The following is a 21,775-nucleotide window of genomic DNA, read 5'->3' as shown; positions in this document are numbered from 1 at the left end:
TGGGGGGTACTGTAACAGGTGCTCCTGTGACCCACGCCCCAGATGAACCCATGTGTTCTCCCTGTGCCCCTCCACACCAACAGCTGCTTCTCTCATCTGTCCTTGGTCCAGCAGCGGGCCCCACGCTTAGGTGATCAAGTCCCAAACTCCTAGGGCGCGAGGGCGCCGTGTCTCTAAGATTTAAAGGCCCAGAGCGCCGATGATTGGCAATGGCCAGCCGCCTTCCTTGTTAAATATCCGGCCCCTTCCTGTGTCCCCTGCCAGATCTTTGTGCCTCGAGCCCTAGAGAAAGCTTGTTCCTTATGCCCTTATGCTTGTATTGTGAATTCTTCTGCTGCCAGCCCTGACCTTCTGCTCTGCCATTGACTTTGATCCTGTGCTGTTTGTTTGACCTCTTGCCTCTTGGCCACCGCCGCGAGCAAAATCATGCCTCTGGAGCGCCCTGGTGGTATTTCACTGCAGCAAGCCCAACCTACTTTGGGGTGGGCTCTGGTGAAAACAGCTTAATAAGTTCACTACACTACCAATCTTATAAATCCACTACACTGCCACTATAATAAGTGTGTTACATTACCACTGTAATAAATTGTCTATACTCCTTGTCCATGTAATACATACCCTACACTGCTACAGTAGTACATCGGTCCAAGAAATTCAGACAGAAAACGGTCTGTGATTCAGGGACCAACCATAGTAGTGCACTGCTGGCTGATAGCTAATAGAAAATCAGTGGCTGACAAACCATTCCCTATTGAATGCCTAATAAAATATGTATTGGATATTGCATACTATATATTGAGTAGATTTGAAAAGTACAAGAATGTGGACATCCATTGTAAACGTAATGCATAATTGCATTTAATTATGATATTAATATTTGGAAGGGCATTTTTCTGGTGTTGTTTTTATGGAGATACAGAATATACAGAATTGTTTATTAGAACACCTTTGGCATATTATATGAAGGCTTTAAGTGAGAGTTCTCTTTATTTTTAATGCGTTCACTCTGATAATGTCATACTGTTAATGAAAGCAGTTTAAAGAAATCATATGTTCCAAGGTAAATAGAGACAAATTAACACATAGATAGTACAGATAATAACCTGCCTACAGTGAGCTAATGCAATCAAACTTACAGAATGCCTATACATCTAACTCTTTCCTACGAATAAGCTTGAACACCTGCATGAAGCTTTATGTATCTGACGGTAACACTTCACGGCCAAATTGATCTCTAGGATGCAATTTCTTTGATGTCCCAGAGAAACCTTACTGGCAAATCTCCCAAATTCTCTTTAAACATTTGATCAATCTTCTCACTTTGTGCCACAGTCAATAGATTTTTCCAGTCTCCAACAGTACCTGGTCAAAAAGATAGGAAAATGCTAAGCCACATTTATGCAAACAAAGTATGGTATAATAAGGGAAATAGTGAAAAGATTACAGTAATAGACTATAACACATTTCTTAAAAATGATATATTGCACTTTAATGTAACAAGAGTGATTTTCTTTCCTTAATAACTATATAAACTTTCTCACAATTTGTTCTGGCATTACTACTACTATTTACTACTATTTCCAATGATGTTCAACTTAGATGCGATCTGCATTTTTCAAACAGTTATGTTGGATCCTGTGAATATGCCATCTATAATGGCAATATATCTTTAACAGTAAACTGAGTGGAAGGTGTCAGTGAAGTGGTTTTAAAGGGTTTGTCCACTTTCAGCTGATAATTGATGTTGTTTGTGTAAGCTATACAATTTTTCTAATTACTTTGTACATCAATTTCTCACTGTTTTCTTGATCTCTGGTTGCTGTCATACAACAAGAGGCTTAGTTATTTACTTCCTGTGGATAAAATGCGGTCATGTTCATGTGATTTAAAACAGAGTAATCAGAGCTGTGTATTTAAATAATATGTTATTCATCTGTTATTACATAAACAATATTTCATGTGGCCACTTAAATAATTGGGGTGATTTATAAAGCCCCATCCCCACCAGTTTCCTGGCTTTTCCATTTTGCACGCCACTTTGGGCATGATGGGGAGAGGGGTGGACAGGGGGCCTATTTACTAAAGTCACCGCCAGAAAACCAGTGGAGACTATAGGTAAAATATCAGTCATGTCAGACCTAGTCTAAACAAGTCCAAACTGGAAGAGATCCCATCCAGATCTAGGAGGAGGCCGGAGCCTCTCTGGAATTTCTAAGACTGGTATTAAAAATGCCAATCTTAATAACTTTCCCCATATAATACATCATCAGTGTAAAAGGGTCCTGTGCAGCAGATGTAGTAAAGTAGTAAAGTAGTCTGTCTTATGAACATGTAGGAATTCTATGTAACTTTCTGTGGTACTCCATTAGACACTGTATGAGGGCCGCATCTACCATGAGACGGGATGAAGATTTTGGACTTGCCTAAAAGCCAGAAAGTCTGTATCATCAGAGAAATCTCTTCAAGGCACTGATGCAAATGTTTGCATCGCTCTGTAAGACGTAACACTCGGCCTGTGTTTAATTAAGACGCTGACTGCGGGTAGGGGGGTGTAGGGGGCTGTATATATATGAAGACAATGGGGGTTGTGTGTATACATATATAAATGCTAAAGGAACTATATGTATGTATGTATGCATATATATATAACAAAATCACTGAGGAGCTTAAATGGTAAGCCACCCTGAACTATGAAATTCAATTGGAGTCACTGGCATAGTAAGTGGGAGATAAAATATAACTTTTAATAGTAATGGTTAAAATCACTCCAATGTGTGAACATATGTTGCTTCTAAGAGCATAGTGTTTCAACTAGTTCACAAAAAGTTTTTTTGGGACTAAGTAGTCCAGTGAGTACACTTCACCTGCATATTTATATGCAGTGCCAGGGTATATGTCTATTTTTGGGGGGCATTAGATTAACCTCCGAAATTCAGTTGGAGACAATCTCGCAACACTGAACTGACATGCCGAGTAGAACGGGCCTTGGAATCAGCCCTGCAGTGTATTGGCCTCTTAGCATAGTTTTGTAATAAAAAAAATAAATAGGGGCACAGTGAGGTATATTAGGGGCCACACAGAATTCCTGAGCATGCAGACTTACTCAGGAAGCACCAGGGCACCTCATTTCTGTTTAAGACCTGTAGTAACTAATTAAGTGCTTATAACGAACTATACTATTTTGTTTTCTATAAACAATAGTCATTTACCTTTACGTAAAAAATCTCCTTTGCTTTGGTCTAAAATATCCCTTGGGAAAAATGTATAATTAGCAAGAGGATCATGTTTCATGTTTTTAAAAGTTGCTTTTTCCACCACAGTATCTATTGCTTTCTCATCAAGATTAACATTCAGAAATTTGCATATTTTGAGGACAGCGGCACGTAAGTCCTAAAATAAAAATAAAAAAATACACAAGTGACAGAGTGGGATATGTGGTTTGGTGCTTGCCATGTTGTACTTTACACATCCAATCCAATCATGCTATCAACATGTATGATGCCACCTATACATTTTCACAAATTGTAAACTTAAATTCTACATCAGATCTCAATTAAAGTTTCAAGTTATGTAATTTGTCAAGAAAACAAGACATTTCAATGATTAGTGAAAACTGTCACCACAATGTACAAACTTGTTACATAGGGCTTTTCCCACACAAGTTACTCATACTTATTTTATTTTCCAGCTGCTCCTTCCATGCTGCAAGTTTATAAATATGCAAATGACACTTAAGAGCAGTAACAGCACCTCTGCTACAATCGCTGGACCCTAGAATCACTGAGGGGGGAAGAAAGGAGTTTTGCTGTTAAAACACAGCCTTGAGGTACTCTTCTAACACCTCATTTGCATATTTAAAAGTGAAGTTTTGCACAGAAGGAGAAGCTGAAAAAAGACATGAAGGGAAAGAATGAACTATACTGCTTCTTGAAGTAAACCCTGAAAAATTGCTTACTAAAGGAAACCTACTGCCACAGGTCTACCTAATAAGGTAGATCTGGTGGTAGGTTCCTGTATTTAGTGGCAGCCCAATACTTTATTTAGTAAAACTTTTAGTGCCTGAAATCTAAATAAAATGTTTGTTATCAATATGCAAATTTTCTTTGGAGGCTATAGGGGCATGGAGTAGCCACGCTGTGGAGCAGGAGCTATGGTTACTCCATGGTCCAGGAGACTCTTCGAATCCCTCCTAAAGGCAGTCTTCAGGGCGCAGCTCGCTGTAGCTGCGCACACTCATTTTCTAAGCCGTAGTTCTGCACATGTGCAGTATCTCCAGCTTCAGAAGCGAGGTTACATTGCTGCAGCTGAGTGCACTCATCCACGAAGCTGGAACCTTTGCACAGAACTCAAGCTGTGCACCTAAGACTTCCTGTAGGACTTATTAAAAGAGGCTACTGGGGCATAGCTCTTGCTCCACGGCGCGGCCACTTTACTTTTTATACACCATATATATTTGTGCATAAGCTGGGCTTTTTAGCATAAAAAATATGCTAAAAAAAACCCAACTCCACTTGTACACGAGTCAATAAAAAAATTTACGTACATATTCTCCTTTCGCTACTCGTCGATGCTCCGTGGGGCTCCTCTTCTTCCTTCTCTCTGTGCCAGCCTGCGCACACAAAGGTGCGGCGGTGTCGCTGCGTGTTACAGCAAAGAGAAGAAAGAAGAGTAGCCATGGGGACGGGAGCATCGGGGAGCCACACCAAGCATTAGGACCACTGGAAGGCGAGTATGTACGTTTATTTTTTTATGTGCTGGGCAAACTGGGGGCTGGCTATATACTACACGGGGGCTGACTGACTGTATACTACACGGGGGCTGGATAGCTATATACTAAAGGGGGCTGTCTATATACTAAAGGGGGTTGGCTATGTACTACAGGAGGCTGGCTGGAAACATACCCTATCATTGCGCCCTTTGGATGCTGTGGAATACTGACAAAGGTCACTTGGAGGATTTCAGCTGCTACAAGCAAAATTTTTCTTTTAATGCACATTCTTTCTTGCACCAAGTGAGTGCATCTATTGATTTGTCTGTCACCATATCCCACATAGAGATTATTACACTAGGGTTTTGCACCCTTGCCTTCCTCTTTTGTCATTTCCCAACTACCTCTTGAGTACATTTGTGCATTCTACCTACTTTAAGTAACAAAAAAAGCTGCAAATTACCTTTTTCATTTCTTCGAATGTTATAAAAAGAATGTTAAAATCTTCTTTATGTGTGTACCACCCCCGAACATGATCAAACCATGAGCCACTAATCACTGTAAAGTAAAATATAATGTAAGAATTTTTTCTGGCAATTCAATTTAATTTAAAAGACAAGTATCTATATACTTTGTAATTTAAAGAAGAGGGTGAGGGGAGCAGCACAATGAAAAAGCGAATTTAAAATTCAAGGTGGGTGCAAGCTTCACAAGGATCCGGATCCAAATCCCAAATATTGTTAATTGATCTATGATGTCACTTCCTGTGGGGGATAAATACCCACCTTGTACTACCACTCATTTATGCTTGAAAATGGCTGCATACAGACAGCCGAAACGTTGCATCTGCCCACTGGCGAAATAAAAACACTGAATTTTCCACGGAGTGCTGCTTCCTTGTCTTGTATCTTCTACTTTGTAATTTAACATTTAAAGCTGTTCCCCCAACTTTTAAAGGGAACCTGTCATCAGAAATTGGCCTAATAGACCACTACCAGTATGTTGTCAAGCAGCTGGACAGCTTTTAGTTCATGTGTCTTTCATGGCCCAGTGTCGTGGCATCATCTCGAAAATCAACTTTGAAGTGAGATGTTAATTGGTTGTATAAAGTCAAGGAGGTGGGGAGTTTAACACTGAAGTCAAGCTTTCCCTGCCTCTGAACACCTCCTCCTATGTGCTTGACAGTATGTGCTGGACTTCTGGAGCTCTTGTCGATGATGTCTCTGGACGCAGGTCCATAATTACAGTGAAGGCGGTGTTCTAAGGCAGGGAAAACTTGACTTCAGTTTTAAACTCTCCACCTCCATGGCTTCTTAAAACCAATTTACATCTTTATTTAAAGTTGATTTTCTGGATGATGCCACCATACCAAGCCATGAAAGAAACATCATCTGGAAGCTGCTTTACAACATTCTGGTAGTGGTTTATTAAGGCAATTTCTGAAGAAAGATTCCCTTTAATGTCATTCTCTATCCAAAATATAGCTGAGGCTGCTAAAATCTTTACAACTGCTTGTTGCTGCAATGATTTGGTGCAGTTTTTGCCATGGTTTGTACATATTGTACAGTAAATTAAAAAAGAACAAAATTTTTCATTGCACATATTATGCTCTGGAAAAAACAGACAAACCATACAATACTTGGTATTTATTTATGCCGATATTCTTCTACATATGTGCTTCTTTATCGAAAACTGTTGTTCACTCAGGCCAACCACTGTCCATATAACTTACGGATATTATAACATAAATTAAAAGGGTATTCCAGGAATAAGCATATTTAATATTCAAATGGCTCATTAAAATACAAGCCAATATGTAATTAGCTGTTATTTAAAATGTTTCTTCTTAGCAGTGTGTAAGGTAAAACCGGACTAAATATACAGGGGGAATGGACAAAAGTGATGTCATTTATTGGGGCTGAATGGACAAAGGGGATGTATTTACATGGTGCTGCTTATTATGAGGCTGGAGGACAGGAGGGATCCAATTACATGGGACTGCATGTTATGAGGCTGGAGGGACAGGAGGGATGTATTTACATGGGAATGCATGTTGGAAGGATTCAGGGAGTGCCTTATTTATTGTATTGTATTTTGGGCAGGTAAATTTGTTTAACTTTGCTTGTTGGTGGATTCAAAGGGGATGTTTTGGATTGAAAAACATATTTGCTTCTTCCCATAAACAGGTAATAAATGGTATGGCAGCTCAAGTACTATAAGTTTTCCACAGCACAAACTGTAGCCAGGTGTGAAATTAGCCATGCCAAATAGAACCTTTTATGGGAGGAGAGTGTGTTTAGTACATGGGGTTGTATGTTAGAGGGGAGAGATGTTTTTGAATGGAGTGGACTGGGTCATGACTTACATGGAGGCAAGCAACATATAGCAGGCTATACTATTATATGGAGAGGAAGGAGCTGTTGCTGAAAACTGAGGGTTCACGGGAGTTGAAGTTACCCGTGATGGCCATCTTGGCAATAACTCCGCCTTCCTTAGAAAACCCATAACATTTTGTGAATCATAAAAGCCAACTATTTAAGCTTAATCTTTTGATTAATGACATTGAGTTTTGTTGTATTTATTTATTCATAGCAATATGAGTTTTTGTATCAGACGTTCATATTCAAAGAATACCCATTTAACTAAGTATGTTGCTAAAAGTGTCATATTGTAGTGGGGGACTCATGGTTACTACTTACACCACTGATCCATAGGATTGGATATCAATATCAGATTGGTTAAAGACACCCACTTACCTGATTCTATACTGCATGAATTACTTTATACTTTTTAGTACTGTAAGCAAATCCAAACATTTCACTGGGTAAGACCTGCACTAATTCACTGATACAGTAATAATTACTATAAATAATGGTAATAAGCCTCTTTTAACCCATACAGGACAGGACTTTTTCATTTTTGCCCTTCTATCTTGATTTGCTCCGCTCCTTAAAAAAACCTAACTTTTTTTTCAGTGTACAGAGCTGGATGAGGACTACTTATCTGCGGGACAAATTGTACTTCCTAGTGTCATTATTTAATATTCCATGTAATGTCTAGGCAGTCCCTGGGTTACGTACAAGTTAGGTTGCTTGGGTTTGTACCTGTAGTTGAATTTGTAGGTAAAAGTCAGAACTGTAGATTTTAGAATTGTAGCTCCAGACACATTTTCTTTTTTCTTCCCTGTGACAATTGGATTTTAAAATTTTTTTGCTGTAATGGGACCAAGGATTATCAATAAAACTTAATTACAGACACCTTCCACTGATCATTGCAGTCTTGGAGCAAAGTAAAGCATCCAGAGAGCTTCACCAGAAGTCACAGTGGACAGAGAGGACGTCTGCAACTAGGGGTCATCTGTAAGTGTGGGTGTCCTCAAGTAGGGGACCGCCTTTACTGGAAAGCTGGAAAATTGACCCAAAAAAAAACCAAAAACCAGTTGTGCTATTTTCTTGTATGCAGTGTTTTTACAGCTTGTACTGTGTACGCCAAATGACACCTCCCCTTTACTCTCTGCGTCAGTACGATTTTATAGGTTATTGGATTTTTGTATTTTTTAAAAACCTAATAACTTTTACATACTTAAGTGTATGGACCTGTGTAAGGTGTTTTTAGACAGCATTGTTATTTACTTCAATTTGGGACCTATATAACATTATGATCACTTTTTATTCAAATACTTATGGACGAAAAAATGGCAAAAAAGTGGCGACATTTCGTCGTAAGATGTTTCAAAACAAGCCCTACAGCACCACACCGTACTATACCACTGGGGTTTGCTGAGGGTATAAAGTAATCCAACAAATCTGCATAACCAGATAGATGCTACTATATTACCTCTTCCTGACATATAGAGGTCTACAAATGTTTCCCAATCAATACTATAATTTAATTTAGGAAACACTTTGTAGAAGTGGTAAAAAGAGACCATGGCATCTTTTGGGTTTTGGCACACATATATTACCTGAAATAAAATAAAAAGAAAACATTATATTGTACAGCAATAGTTCAACAAAATCACTTACTCACTGAAACATGCTGTACTAATAATTGGGGGTCAGTTCATTTACATGATTTAAATGCCAACAGCAGCAAAACCCGCAGTAGAGGTCAGTGTTTCGGGTTTGGTACCTTAACAGCTCTGCTCACCCTAGTCCCGATCAATGGTATATAAACACTATAAAGTAAAAGTCGAGCACCACATAGCAATAGATACAGAATATTATTGTAAAACAATACTTATGTGATATACTTTTCCCATCCTGAACTTTAAATCTTTTGGCATTAGGTAATATGGCAGGTGAGATGAGAAGAGACGAGGAGATGGACGGCTGTTATAGTCGTAATTGCGAATGTTATATTCAATCCATGGCGCTCTTTCCAAATTGTCAATATTTTCTGTTCCATTGCGGTGGCCTTCATTTAATATTAGACTTAAAACTTGCTGTGTCCACACTGTGCCTACAAAATATAATAATAATAATAGCATTATTTAAAAATGTGACCAACTCATTAGATTATGCGCAGATATGTCAAAGTACACACACACATTATATATATATATATATATATGTCTAAGTCCACACAGTGTAAAACAAGCTACTCAATTAGGAGGGGTACAAAAGCCTCTACAGGTCCTGTCTGGGTCCTTATAAATAGTAATGGGAAAAATGCAGACAGCACTCCAGAAGTTCAAATCAAAGTAACAAATTTTAGTAATTTGATGTTGTCCTTTTTCTTGGACCATATGCTTGACACAACATAGAACAATTTACCCTGGTTGATGGATGATGGCTCAACCCCTTCCCTTCCCATGGATTTACATCTCTGCTCTTTATTTTTAAATTTTTTTTGCCAAATTTTTGTTATATCTGTGATGACTGTTTGACAATAAATATTACAATTGATAGCAACTATACTTTCATCTATCCTGTAGGTGCTGAACAAATGTCACAGGATAACCAGTTTTCTCTGGCAAGGGTGGTGCTGTGTTCTTCAAGCACGGCAGGTTTGCTTTGGCATCTGGTGATATCTGGGTGAGGGATGTAACCATGATAGATGTTCCATTTTCTATGGTAAGATCCACTGGTTAGGGATATGATATGTAACCCCGTTATATTTGGTCCAGATATAGCATGCATTATTATATGCTACACCCATCTCCATATAGTGACCATTATTGGTTAAAACACCTTTTAAATGGCACCACATTTTTAAGAGTGGTTAATGTGCCCTTTAGAATTACCGTAGTTACAGTTGATAACTTTGTCCCTGAGTCGATACTGCACCTTTAAGAACAAGTTTATCACTAATGCACACTGGTGTGTTTGTTTGTGTGTGTGTTATTTTATTACATAAATCATACAAAAGCTAAACCATATGCACAAAAAAATTCTGTGAAAATATTTTTTTTACAGATTTGTTATGCAGGGACTAGTTGCATGCAAATTGCCTTTTGGAATCTTATTATAAAATATTGAGTTAAGATATTATGACTGGATATTGACCATAAGACACAGCAAGCAGGTGTAGCTTTTTATGCCTACTATAGATCATGGCAGTTAAACCATAGTTTAAAAGGACACATTACTAGCCCCCTCTTTTATGTGAAATCTCACCTGTTTACCAATAAAAAAACATTTTAAAATAAGCAGGAAAGAGTCATATTTTGCCAGAGATTAGTTACATTTAAAGGCTGCAAGGGGTGTGCAAGTCCAGATGTCTATATATTAGGCTCTATGGTACCTAGAACCATGCTTTAAAGTTAAATTAAAGCTAAAAATATCCTCTTTCACATTGCATCAGGTTTGTGGTTCTGTGAGCTACAATACCATATATATAAATAATATATAAATATATATTATAAAGGCAGTTATCCCTTTCGCAACTAATCAATATAAAATGACATAAAATGGGTCGTGAAGGGGTGTATTGAGAGAGCTCATAGATTATTATATTTTTAATTTGGCGCTGGCTATCGGCCTGCACTGTCCCCAACTGTGAAACCTAATCAGCATTGCGCCATATTGACCATTAATCGGCGCCCCCTGTGACGTTGGAAGTCTCTGATCAGTTGCCATAACATCTGGGAGCCTGTAATAGCCACAAATAGTTGTCATTTGACACTATTTCAGTATATCTATTATAGTGCAGTGCAGTTGTATTGGAAAAGTGACCAGACCCCTGAAGGTTCAGGTACCATATGGTCCAGAAATAATATTAATACTATTAATTCTGGAACAAATTAAAACTACCTTTCCCTAGAACACATATATACATAAAGAAATGAAATCATGTTAGAGCTCTCATAATGGAGTGCAGACTCTGGATATTGTACCCAGATATTAAGAGAGAGGGAGAAACATTGAATACGTTTACTTTGCTCGGCCAGACTCCATATTTGAAGAGCAAATGGTGTATTCAGTCACAAGAAGGTGGTTACGCAGAGAATCCAGCAGCTCGGTGTGTCCTGTCAGACAACTTTGAGGGCAAAAGAATTGTGCTGATTGATAATTCCATGGCACATAAGAGTGGCTTCCCCACCAACAAGACATCTCTGTTATATGGGAATTAATATCCCTACAAAAGAAGAACTGATTGCAAATCGCCCAGAGTTTGCTGACCTGGCAGGACAGGGCCGGCTCCAGGTTTTAGTGGGCCCCTGGGTGACAGAGCCCTAGTGGGCCCCTTTATGGGCCGTCCTCCAGTAGTCAAACTGCCCCCCCTCCTGTATACACACTGCCCCCCCAGTAAGTAATGTGCCCCACACAGCCCCCCAGCAAGTAATGTCCTCACACAGCCCCCATGTTCTCCTCCTTCCCTGGGCCCTGTCATGTCTCCCCCTCACCTCCCTGATGCAGCTCTCTCCGTGTGTGCACTGCTTTCCCCGGCAGGTCATGTGACCATGACATGATCAAAGGTCCTTCAGCCTCTGATGATGCAGCTCATGCCGGGGAAAGCAGTGAATACAAATGTTCTCATCAGGATCTGTGTCCAGAGGAGACAGATCCTAATGAGAGAGGGAAGGAATCTCCCGGGCAACGGGGGCCCGAATGGCCCCTCCAGTACCCCGGGGCCCCGGCGCTTGCCCGGGTTAGCTGGGTGCTGGCGCCGGGCCTGTGGCAGGATATATTGATGCAAACTTTGGGGTTTACCTCTCGGTGGAGGGGCTCACTTGATTCTCTCCTTTTTGTATTCAGTGCAAAAAAAGACTGCTTAGGGGAGACCGTATTACAATGTACAAATAGCTATACAGGCAGTACAAGGATCTCTCCAAAGATCTTTTTATACCTGGACCTCTGACCAGGACAAGGAGGCATTCTCTACGCCTAGAGGAGAGGCGTTTAGATGGGCATCGCCATAGATGGGAATACTTTGATGGACTTGCGTACAGCCTTATATACTATGAGCTGCGCTGCACTTTTGTTGAACTTTTCACGTTCTTGTTGTGGAAAACGGCTTGTACAGGTATTTAAGAAGCTTATGTGCTGCTATTGTGTCATAGAACACAGAAACAGAACAGAGTTAAAAGTCGCAAAAATGGTGCAAAAACGGCAAAGGTCACTAAAATTTGATAATTTGCCTAGCTGAAACTATGATACATGTGCCCGATTGTGTTATCTGGAGTGCAACAAAGCCCATCAGAAAAAAGTGCAACTTCTATTTTTGAGAATTCCATTACATTTGGAATTTCTTTCTGCTTCCCAGTACATGGTGCAGAATAATGAATAAAAATACTAGAAAATGACCTGTCTTGCAGATAAGCACCCATACAGTTTTGTAAAAATAAAAAGGATACGGCTTCTGGAAGGAGCAGAGTGAAAAACAGAAAAGCAAAAGCTGCCAAAAAAGTCTTGAAGGGGTTTAGGAATGTAAGGGTACATTCGCAAGCTGTATGCCCGGCCTGTGCTGGAGAGGAGGAGGTGACCCCTCCTCCTTCCACAGAAAACAGCGGCGCGCGGCCGCACATCCGCAAAAAGATAGATGCTCTATCTTTTTGCGGTGTACGACGCGGACCGCCGCCGGGCCACCATTGCCGTCTATGAGGCCGCATGTACATCCCCCAGACGGCTGTGTGAATGAGCCCTTAACTGGATCTTTATCTGCAGCTCGCATTTCCAGCACTGTCTTTGACTGTATTTTCTGGTTCTGTATCTCTCAGAAAAAGATATTTTTCTTTAATATGACACAAAAAGCATGTTTCAAGGGTTCTATAGAAGCAGAGATAGGGGCGTCTGAAATGTCAATCCCCCTGCAGCCTCTAAACTTGTCTCATCTCAGGCGATAAATAACTTTTCCCTGCTCACATGACTTTATTGGAGATTTTTTAATGTATTTATGCAGGCAAAATTTCACATTTAAGGGGGAATACAAGAAAAGATATTTCAGACCATACTTGGGAGAAGGGTTTGTAGTTTAATGGGGTATAATCTGGTGACAGTATGTTAGTTATGAAGTGCTTGATGTTTCCATAGACATCTTCAGAAATGTTTGTGCGAAAATGAAAGCTGGAAAATGTGAGGGAGCCACCAGTGGCAAAGCTACTGATTGTAAAGCCTGACTGTAATTGTATGTATATGTTATGTGTGAATGTTTGTTGTGTATAGCGGTTACTGGCAGCTGCACTGTTATTCTCTTCTGGGAGGAATATAGTTGTACCTTATCTTACCTTATCTTAAAAGGGTAAAATCCCACCAGGAGTTTTTACCAAGATTAAGATTAACAAATAATAGACTACATGTAAATTTAATAAAACTACTTTAAATACTAAATAAAAGTTACTTTAAATAAAGTGCTAAATAGTGTCTTGAATTATCGTCACTTCATTCATCATTCATTCCTGCAATCACTTCTATTTATTAAACTAACTTACCAGACTTTGGGTAGGTAACCAGAAAAACATCATTTTCCCTAACTTCCATATGTTCTATAGCATCCACAAATTCCGGAGAGGTCAAATCCTTCAGAAAGTATGTGCCTTTATATTTGAATATGAAAGCATTTAATGCTTCCTCCAGCAGTTCTTGAGACATTGCAGCTTCCTGGTGCCTAAAAATATAGAATTTATATAGATGTTCAAAAAAATATCTGCAATAAAAGGTAAGACAGCAGATGTTTGTAAAGAAAGTTTTACCTTCGTCCTAAATTCTGTGGTTCCTTTGCTCAATTAAAATGAGGCTGGTCAAATGAAAACAATGGATTTTATGTCTTTATATAAAAAGGGTACAACCTCAGATTTCTTCAATAAATCTATGTTTTGCCTTTTAACTCAGATTCGGGGAAAACAAAGTACTCAGATGTCAACTGATTACAATACATTTGTCAATTATTAATCACATTAAAGTTAACTTCTTGTGTTTAACAATTTCACTGCCTAAACATAATTTGCTGTTCTGCATTTATATCTTTAGGGCAAGGGCATGTTACTGAACTTTTTACCGATTAGTAAATATGTAATTGTGTAATAGAACTGTGAAAACAGAACATCTAGCAAAAAAATGACCCTTTAGACATGAAAGTAGAAAAAAAATCTGTGAATATGGCAATACAAAGATACATTTTTAATGGTATTGAGACATACCAAACCTTTACAGATTTGGTATCTCTGTGATTATACTGACTAGAGAATAAAGGCTATGGGGTATATTTATCAGGGCCTCTGTGCTACGTCAGTGGCGTAGAAGCCCTGAAATAATCACAAATGTTAGCTTATTGCTAGCTCAGTTTAATTACTGTCTTAGTTCCTATCATTTCCTAGGCTGGTCGACTCTAAGCAGGCACTTCATAATTCCCCTAGTGCTGTGTGCTGACAATGTGCTTAGATTATCAAGGTACAGGTTTACATACACATTCTTTTTATGTGTAAGATACTGATGAATGTTCAGAAGCGAAATGAGAGATGAGACAGATTAGAGATAAGCGATGATGAGATCCAGATTACAATATCAACTCTTCTATCACAGCCATAAGATACACAGTTATGCTATATAACTCTTTCCCCCTTCCCTGGATAAAGACCTTATCTGCCTGCAGCTTTACTCTCCCCAGAATGTGTTGTTGTTTGCCGGCTGGAAGTTAGTGTGTGTCTTTGTGAGTTTTTTTCTGGAATTCAAGGGTGGGGGCTAGAACTAGAGAGCAGAGAGGAGCTCTATGTCTGCCGGCCCTAAACTCAAAAGATCCACTGACAGTTCTAGGGGCAACCAAAATTGTGTACACCAGGACGGAGACAAAGTTGGAATTATTTCTGTGAACTGCTGAATTTGGTTAATAACAGTGAATTAAAGAATGTGTTATTTTGTTATCCTGGGTACTTTTGAAAAACTTGTCTTTGTGGGTGTATGCTTTAACCCCTTAGAGACACAGGGTTTTTTCGCTCATTTGTCGCTCTCCACCTTCAAAAATACATAACTTTTTCCAAATTATACCTCTGCTTTGTGCTTTGGTTCAGTATGATCACGGTGATACCAAATTTATACAGGTTGTATTGTGTTTTAATACATTTTCAAAAATTCAATGAATATGTACAAAAAAGAAAAACATGTTTTGGGCACCTTCTGAACTTTTAGATTTTTAACTTTTTTTTTTTTTTACAATTTTTTTAGACTCTCTAGGGTTCATTAACCCTAGATGGTCTGATCATTCCTACCATATACTGCAATACTGCTGTACTGTATTGCAGTATATGGCATTTTTACACAGTATACATTAGCCTGTCAAAGGCTGTCATGGCAACCGACTGCCTTTTTTTAAATGCCGCCGGCAGTGGCATTGGAAGAGTTAGTAAGCGCGATCGATGCAAGCACCAGCCGTGGGTATTAGAGTTGGGGGTTTGCTGCAATATGTAACAAACCCCACCTGTGTATGAAGAGGGGTCAGCCCGTGAGCCCCCTTCATACACCCCCCGCACCTCTGCGCAGTACAAGTACAGCGTGAGTAAAGGGGTTAAAGGAAATCAACAAATGAATAAACAAAAAAATAATAAACACCTACGATTACTCAACTCCACTCCTCTTCATCTCGGCGCTGATTGTCACTAGTCTTGACGCACCGGGGTCACCTTGAAAAGAAAGTTATAAATAGCATGACCTTGCACAGGGTCAAGATGTCCAGCTCCACAGGCTGCTTATTATGGTTAAGGCTCTGCAGAATCAAATGGTATAATATAAAGATTTATTATGATTATAAAAACAGAAATGAATACACTCAACAATAGATTTTTTTTGGACACTGCAGAAACAATGGAAGTAAATTACAGTGCCAGGCAAAACTGATTTCCAATACAGAAACAAGTTAATTGAAAAAGCTGATTTTAATTATATTACATTTAATTACACATTTGAAAAATAGAAAATAGAAAAAAGTGCTACATTTTTTAAAAATTTTATTCAAACAAGTATACATATATAGGAAAAAATTATAGATATACATAGATAAAAAAAGCTGATGCTTGCCAACAATTATAAAAGGACAAAAACTGTGATGAACCCATCAATAAGGTTGAGGGGGGTATTTCCACTGAGCATTATTGCACAACAATAAGTTTCTTCAAGGAATCCGTTCAGCTCGAAAGACTTTTGACATCTGTAAACGAACCTTTAAATAGAAGAAGTATCACATATTAGATTTGCAGTGTCTCCTATACAAGAACAATGTTACGTGAGGTACCAAATCCTGCAGCCAGTTTTACAGGAATAGAAAAGAATGGCAGTTTTTTTACCCAAAAATAGTGAAAATAAGTCCATTTCAGGCCAACTATAAATGGTGAAACTAAATGTGTATCAGATAAGAAATTCATGGGGAGTCAAAATGTTTATATGTATTATGCGGTTGAGATGATTATGAAAATGATAACAGGGGTTATTCTCTAAAAAAGTACCTGACTTAGTACAGTTATGTGTCAGAAGTCCAAATTAAATGGGTATAGGTAGCATCAGACGAATCCCCTTTGATTACGTAGCACATCAATGTGCCATTCATGTGTGACTTGTGCCAATGGTCATTGGTGCCAGAAAGACCAGGTCAATTTTTAATGCTCTGCTATGTACTTCGTTAAATGATATCTCTGCAAAAGCTTTACATATCATAACAAATTTAACTTGGTTTTTTAAGACTTTTGAGAATTTTGTTTAAATAATTGCATATTTCAAATTTGCCAATAATTGACTACAAATGTGAAAAAATATGATTTGTCATTTTTCCAATTAAAGTGTTTTTGAAAAATTAATAACATTTACCAAACTATGTTTTAAATATGTCCAGCATTATTCCATCACCCTTTCCAGGCTCAGCTACAGATGCAGGGGGTGCATGTACTTCTGCAATTCTGTAAAGTTAAATGTTTCCTGCAGCTTCTTCTATATACTGCCTTCTGCTGACTGTCTGGAGGGGGAGCACACTTAAAAACGCCAATATCTCCTGAACCCCTGCACCTAGAAACAAGATTCCAGTCTCATATTAAACTGGAGAGTTTCCCCTTTCATATGATATATGTGTCTAAAAATGTGTATGGATGTTCAACAGAACCTGAGATATCAACCCTTAAAAGTTACAATCGGCAATAAAAAGCTGTACATAAAAATCTATTTTTCTAGTTCAACTTTAAGGGTAGATATCTCTGGCTCTGTGAAGCACCCATACACAATACAAATATCATATTAAAGAGGAGATTCCCCTGTTTAATTTGACAACACAATTTGAATCGCGTTGCTAGATGCCAGGGTTCATGAGATATAGCCATTTTAATTTGGCTACTGTCATGGCGTAAATTTAGGTACTATCTGCAATCTGTCACAGTGATGCTGCTATAAATGTGTGTGGAGCGGTAGTGAAGGGGTTAAAGGACATTACCAAAACGATCATGGGCCCCCTCTGGCAGGAGCTGCTCTTCTTTAAGATTCTTCTGTTCTTATTTTTTTTAAAAAAAACTTGAAAATTATGCAGCTGAGAGATAAAGGAACCTATTAAAGTATCAAGGGTATCAAGAGTATCAAGTATGGAGGGGCGTAACGGCATGACGTAGGCACGTCGCGCTGCACGAGCCGCCCACCGCCCATCCCCGCTCCCTGCGCTGATCATGCGATGGATGCCGGAGGCTGCTGAACGCTGCTGAACGCCGAGAGCTGACGCCTGGGTGCCCGGGAGGGGAGCATTTCTGACCGGCCGAATCAGCGCCGCATTGGCCCTGCGGTGCCGCGGGGGTCCCGTTGCCTCAGCGCCTAGTTGTCGGCGGCCCAGTCCTGGTTCGGAGGTTTTCCATGAGGACGGAAGTTCGAGCAGTCTAAAGGACGAGTGGGCTCTGCTGCTGCTTGGTACCGGATGCGTCCTGACCCGGAGGAGGCGTTTGGGGGTGGCTGTCGAGGCGGCGTAGCTGGAGCGCTGCTCACGAAGTTGGCATGACCGGCCGCAGAGCTACTGAGAATCCCTGATGCCTGTTCCCTGCCTCTATGTGCCTTGAGAAGACGGAGGTTTGGAGTCGCTCGACCGGATGGGTGATAAGTATCTGGCCCTGTTACCTCCTTTCCCACGTATTAAGCTGCCTACAATTGATATCAACTTTAACTTTCTTCCAATCAATCTAACATGTGCCTCTTGTCAGCTTGCTATTGACCTGATATCTGCTCGCTATTTGCCTGCAACTGTGTCTCCTAAGCTATCCAACTGAATAACAATTACGGGACATTAGCTAAATACTAACTGTGCTTTGAACCTCTCACTAACTCAATGTTGCGCTAGGTGGAGCGGGCGGAATATCGGTTTAACCCGCTATTTGCCATTTTCCATCTATATACGCAGATAACCCGGGTTTTTGCTAACTGTCGGCAATAACTTTGATTTTGGCACTATTATTCACTCTTATGCCTGTTACCCTCCCAATTATGGCTTACTATTGGTCTGTTATCTGACAGCTGCCTGCATCGCTTAATTCATTTAATCTAATATGGTGGACGGTAAAACATTCTGTGGCTACCTCATTTCCCACGTATTAAGCTGCCTACAATTGATACCAACTTTGACTTTCTTCCAATTAACCTAATATGTGCCTCTTGTCAGCTTGCTATTGACCTGATATCTGCTTGCTATTTGTCTGCAACTGTGTCTTCTAAGCTATCCAACTGAATAACAATTACGGGACATTAGCTAAATACTAACTGTGTTCTGAACCTATCACTAACTCAGTGTTGCGCTAGGTGGAGCGGGCGTAATATTGGTTTAACCCGCTATGTGTCATTTTCCATCTACGTACGCAGATAACCCGGGTTTTTGCTAACTGTCGGCAATAACTTTGATTTTGGCACTATTATTCACTCTTATGCCTGTTACCCTCCCAATTATGGCTTACTATTGGTCTGTCATTTGACAGCTGCTCGCATCATTTATTTCATTTAATCTAATATTGTGGACGGTAAAACATTCTGTTGCAAGCTCCGAGATAACAGCTGTGAACTAACCCTATATATTAACTCTTAGTTTGTTGCTTATTGTGCAAATTTTGGGTCTGCGGTTTCTGATTTGTAAGCAAAGTATTTGTGATAAAGGGGTATATATATTGGCTAGTGATTGAAGTCAGCAATGCCTCCTAAAAATGCTTCAAGGAAGTCTGTGGGGGCCTCCTCCCCTAAAGAGAAAGAGAAAGGAGGGGCTAAAGGGGATAATGCTACAAAATTGGATAAATTATGGAAGTCCCCCCCAGTTAAAACACGTACTGGTTTGCTTACGCAGAAAAATTCGGAAAATGAGGGTCAAGACCCTAAGTTACAGGGTTCAAGATCCGCTAGGTTAGAGGGAGAGGAACAGGATGGGGAGGACGCAAATGTCGGTGGAGATAACGCTATGTTAAAAGAGATTTTAGACTCCATAAAAAATTGCAACTTAGCAATATTGGGCCTTACAGATCAGGTGGGAGCTTTGAGAGGTGATGTCTCCCTCTTGAGAGAGGAGTTGAATAGAGTAAGAGACAAACAGAACATTACAGAGGATAAAATGGCCAATATTGAGAAGGAGGTAGGCACTCTCAAAAAAATTACTTCTTTGTTGGAGGTAGAGAATAAGGCCCTAAAAGGGAAAATTGCGGATATGGAGGACCGCTCAAGAAGAGCCAATTTAAGATTAATAGGGATACCAGAAAAAGCTGAGGGAGAGAACCCTGTAAGTTTTATCAAAGAGTGGCTCTTAAAGGTAATGGGGAAGGAGCATCTCTCCCCGAATTTTGATATTGAGCGAGCACATAGAATTCCGGCGGGTCCTCATATCCCGGGGAATACTCCCCGTACCCTTATATGTAAAATCCTACTCTCGAGAGATAGGGATATGATATTGAAACGAGCACGTGAGTTAAAGGAACTGTCAATCCAAGGTGCTAAAGTTGCAATATATCCGGATTTTTCTAAGGACACGCTTCAGAAAAGGAAAAGTTTTCTGGAGGTGAAAAAAAGGCTTAGAGATAAGGGTATCATCTATTCATTGATGTTTCCGGCTAAATTAAAAATTATATTCCAGGGTCAGTCCCAGTTTTTTAATACGCCAGAACAGGCTTCAGACTGGTTAGATTTGAAGGGACTATGAACATATACATATATTTCACTTTATTCTTGCACAGGTCAGCGATAGGGGTGGCGGGGTTGGGTGGGAGCGGATAAGTGGCTGAAGTAGGAAGAGTTCTACCATGGTAGGACAGGACGGGGGGTCAGGGGGGGGAGGGTTGGTTCGATGCTGGGGATGCGGCCTGGTCTTAGGGTGTTCTCTAGTTTTGCCTGCTGTACTCCTTTTTTTTTTTTCCCTATATATATGGGTACTAGGTTTATATCGTGGAATATAAGAGGGCTAAAAGATCGCCTGAAACGTTGTATTATCTTTGACTATATTGTTAAACAATTACCCGCAATCGTGATATTATTGGAGACACATCTGGATAAAGAGTCCTTGGTTTTTGTAGAGAGGAGGTGGGCTAGCCATGTTTACAATTCAGTTTTTTCCTCTTTCTCTAGAGGTGTCTCTATATTAGTACATAAATCAGTTGACTTCCAAGTCTTGGAATCAAGGTGCGACCCAGACGGGAGATACGTATTCCTGTTAGGTATACTAGAGGGTATCAAATGTGTCGTGGCAGGAGTTTATATACCTCCCCCTTTCAGATACGATGTCTTGATAAGCTTATTGCGTTTTTTGGAGAAGGTGGGCGACTGCCCCGTTCTGGTTCTTGGCGACTTCAATGCCGTAATGTCAGACAAGAAAGATCGAACAGGGAAAAGAAACCTGGCAGGTATAGAGGGGGTAGATACACCCTTTGCTAGGTTCTGCCAGGAGGTGGGTTGGAGAGATGTGTGGAGATCTATAAACGGGGAACGTCAGGTATTCTCATGCTATAATCGCTCCCATAATACCCTTTCCCGGATCGACTTAGCCCTGGCCAATGATCTAGCTATTGATCGGGTGAGGAAAATTCGATATGACAATCGCTCTATTTCTGACCATTCCCCAATGGTCCTCGAGCTCTCCGGTCCTGGGAAATCGGTCCGCAGGTTCTGGAAACTAAATGCGCATTGGTTGACTCTGGTGACAGATGAGGATAAAATTAAGGGAGAGATTTGTAGATTTATTTCGGCCAATAGATCCACGGACGACCTGGGGCTTATGTGGGATTCAATGAAATCTTTTCTTAGAGGGATACTAAATTCAGAAATTATATACCTGCGTAAGCAATGGGCCAGACAGGAGAGGACACTTAAAAAGGAGGTGCAAGAAAAAGAAAGGGCTTTTCTGGAGAACGGTTCGAAAGAGCGGCACGATAGTTTTAATAAGGCACAAGAGGAATACAATAGATTAATTGCAAATAAGGCGATGCAGAAATTATTTTTCTTGGATCAGAGGGCACATTGTGAGAGTGGAGCACCTTCAAGGGGACTTCTTCAGAAAGTTAAAAAACAACAAGAGGTAAATAGAATTGCAGCTATTAAAAATGATTTTGGGGGGGTAACGGTTAACATTCAGGAGATCAGAGAAATCTTTTTAAAATTCTTTCAAGGCATCTACTCCTCAGATTTGGCGGTGTCACTAGGGGAGATAAGGCAA

General features: G+C 39.9%; 2 protein-coding genes across 4 annotated transcripts in view; both read right to left on the bottom strand.

Moving 5' to 3' along the window:
- Positions 1 to 833: 833 nt before the first annotated feature.
- LOC140121737 (amine sulfotransferase-like) lies at positions 834 to 15,716 on the bottom strand. Of its 2 annotated transcripts, none has more exons than XM_072141729.1 (7): positions 15,698 to 15,716; positions 13,581 to 13,756; positions 8,961 to 9,169; positions 8,546 to 8,672; positions 5,172 to 5,266; positions 3,210 to 3,390; positions 834 to 1,362 (listed from the first exon to the last, which is right to left on the bottom strand). In XM_072141729.1, the coding sequence occupies exons 2-7, from the start codon at positions 13,738 to 13,740 to the stop codon at positions 1,235 to 1,237; spliced, it is 900 nt and encodes a 299-aa protein (XP_071997830.1). In that variant the 5' UTR covers positions 13,741 to 13,756; positions 15,698 to 15,716; the 3' UTR covers positions 834 to 1,234. The 2 variants fall into 2 exon arrangements, with proteins under 2 accessions (XP_071997830.1, XP_071997829.1); XM_072141728.1 differs by lacking the exon at positions 15,698 to 15,716 and adding an exon at positions 13,842 to 13,999.
- Positions 15,717 to 15,997: 281 nt separating this feature from the next.
- The window catches only part of ZUP1 (zinc finger containing ubiquitin peptidase 1), a 44,475-nt gene continuing 38,697 nt past the window's right edge, over positions 15,998 to 21,775 (bottom strand). For both annotated transcript variants that reach the window (XM_072141725.1, XM_072141726.1), the window contains exon 10: positions 15,998 to 16,300. In XM_072141725.1, coding sequence (XP_071997826.1) covers positions 16,253 to 16,300 — 48 coding nt within the window. In that variant the 3' untranslated portion in view covers positions 15,998 to 16,252. The remainder of the gene's footprint in view (positions 16,301 to 21,775) is intronic.

The sequence above is a fragment of the Engystomops pustulosus genome, chromosome 3 (genome assembly GCF_040894005.1).
Source record: "Engystomops pustulosus chromosome 3, aEngPut4.maternal, whole genome shotgun sequence".
NCBI classification, from domain to species: domain Eukaryota; kingdom Metazoa; phylum Chordata; class Amphibia; order Anura; family Leptodactylidae; genus Engystomops; species Engystomops pustulosus.
This window is presented reverse-complemented; position numbering and strand designations above follow the sequence as displayed.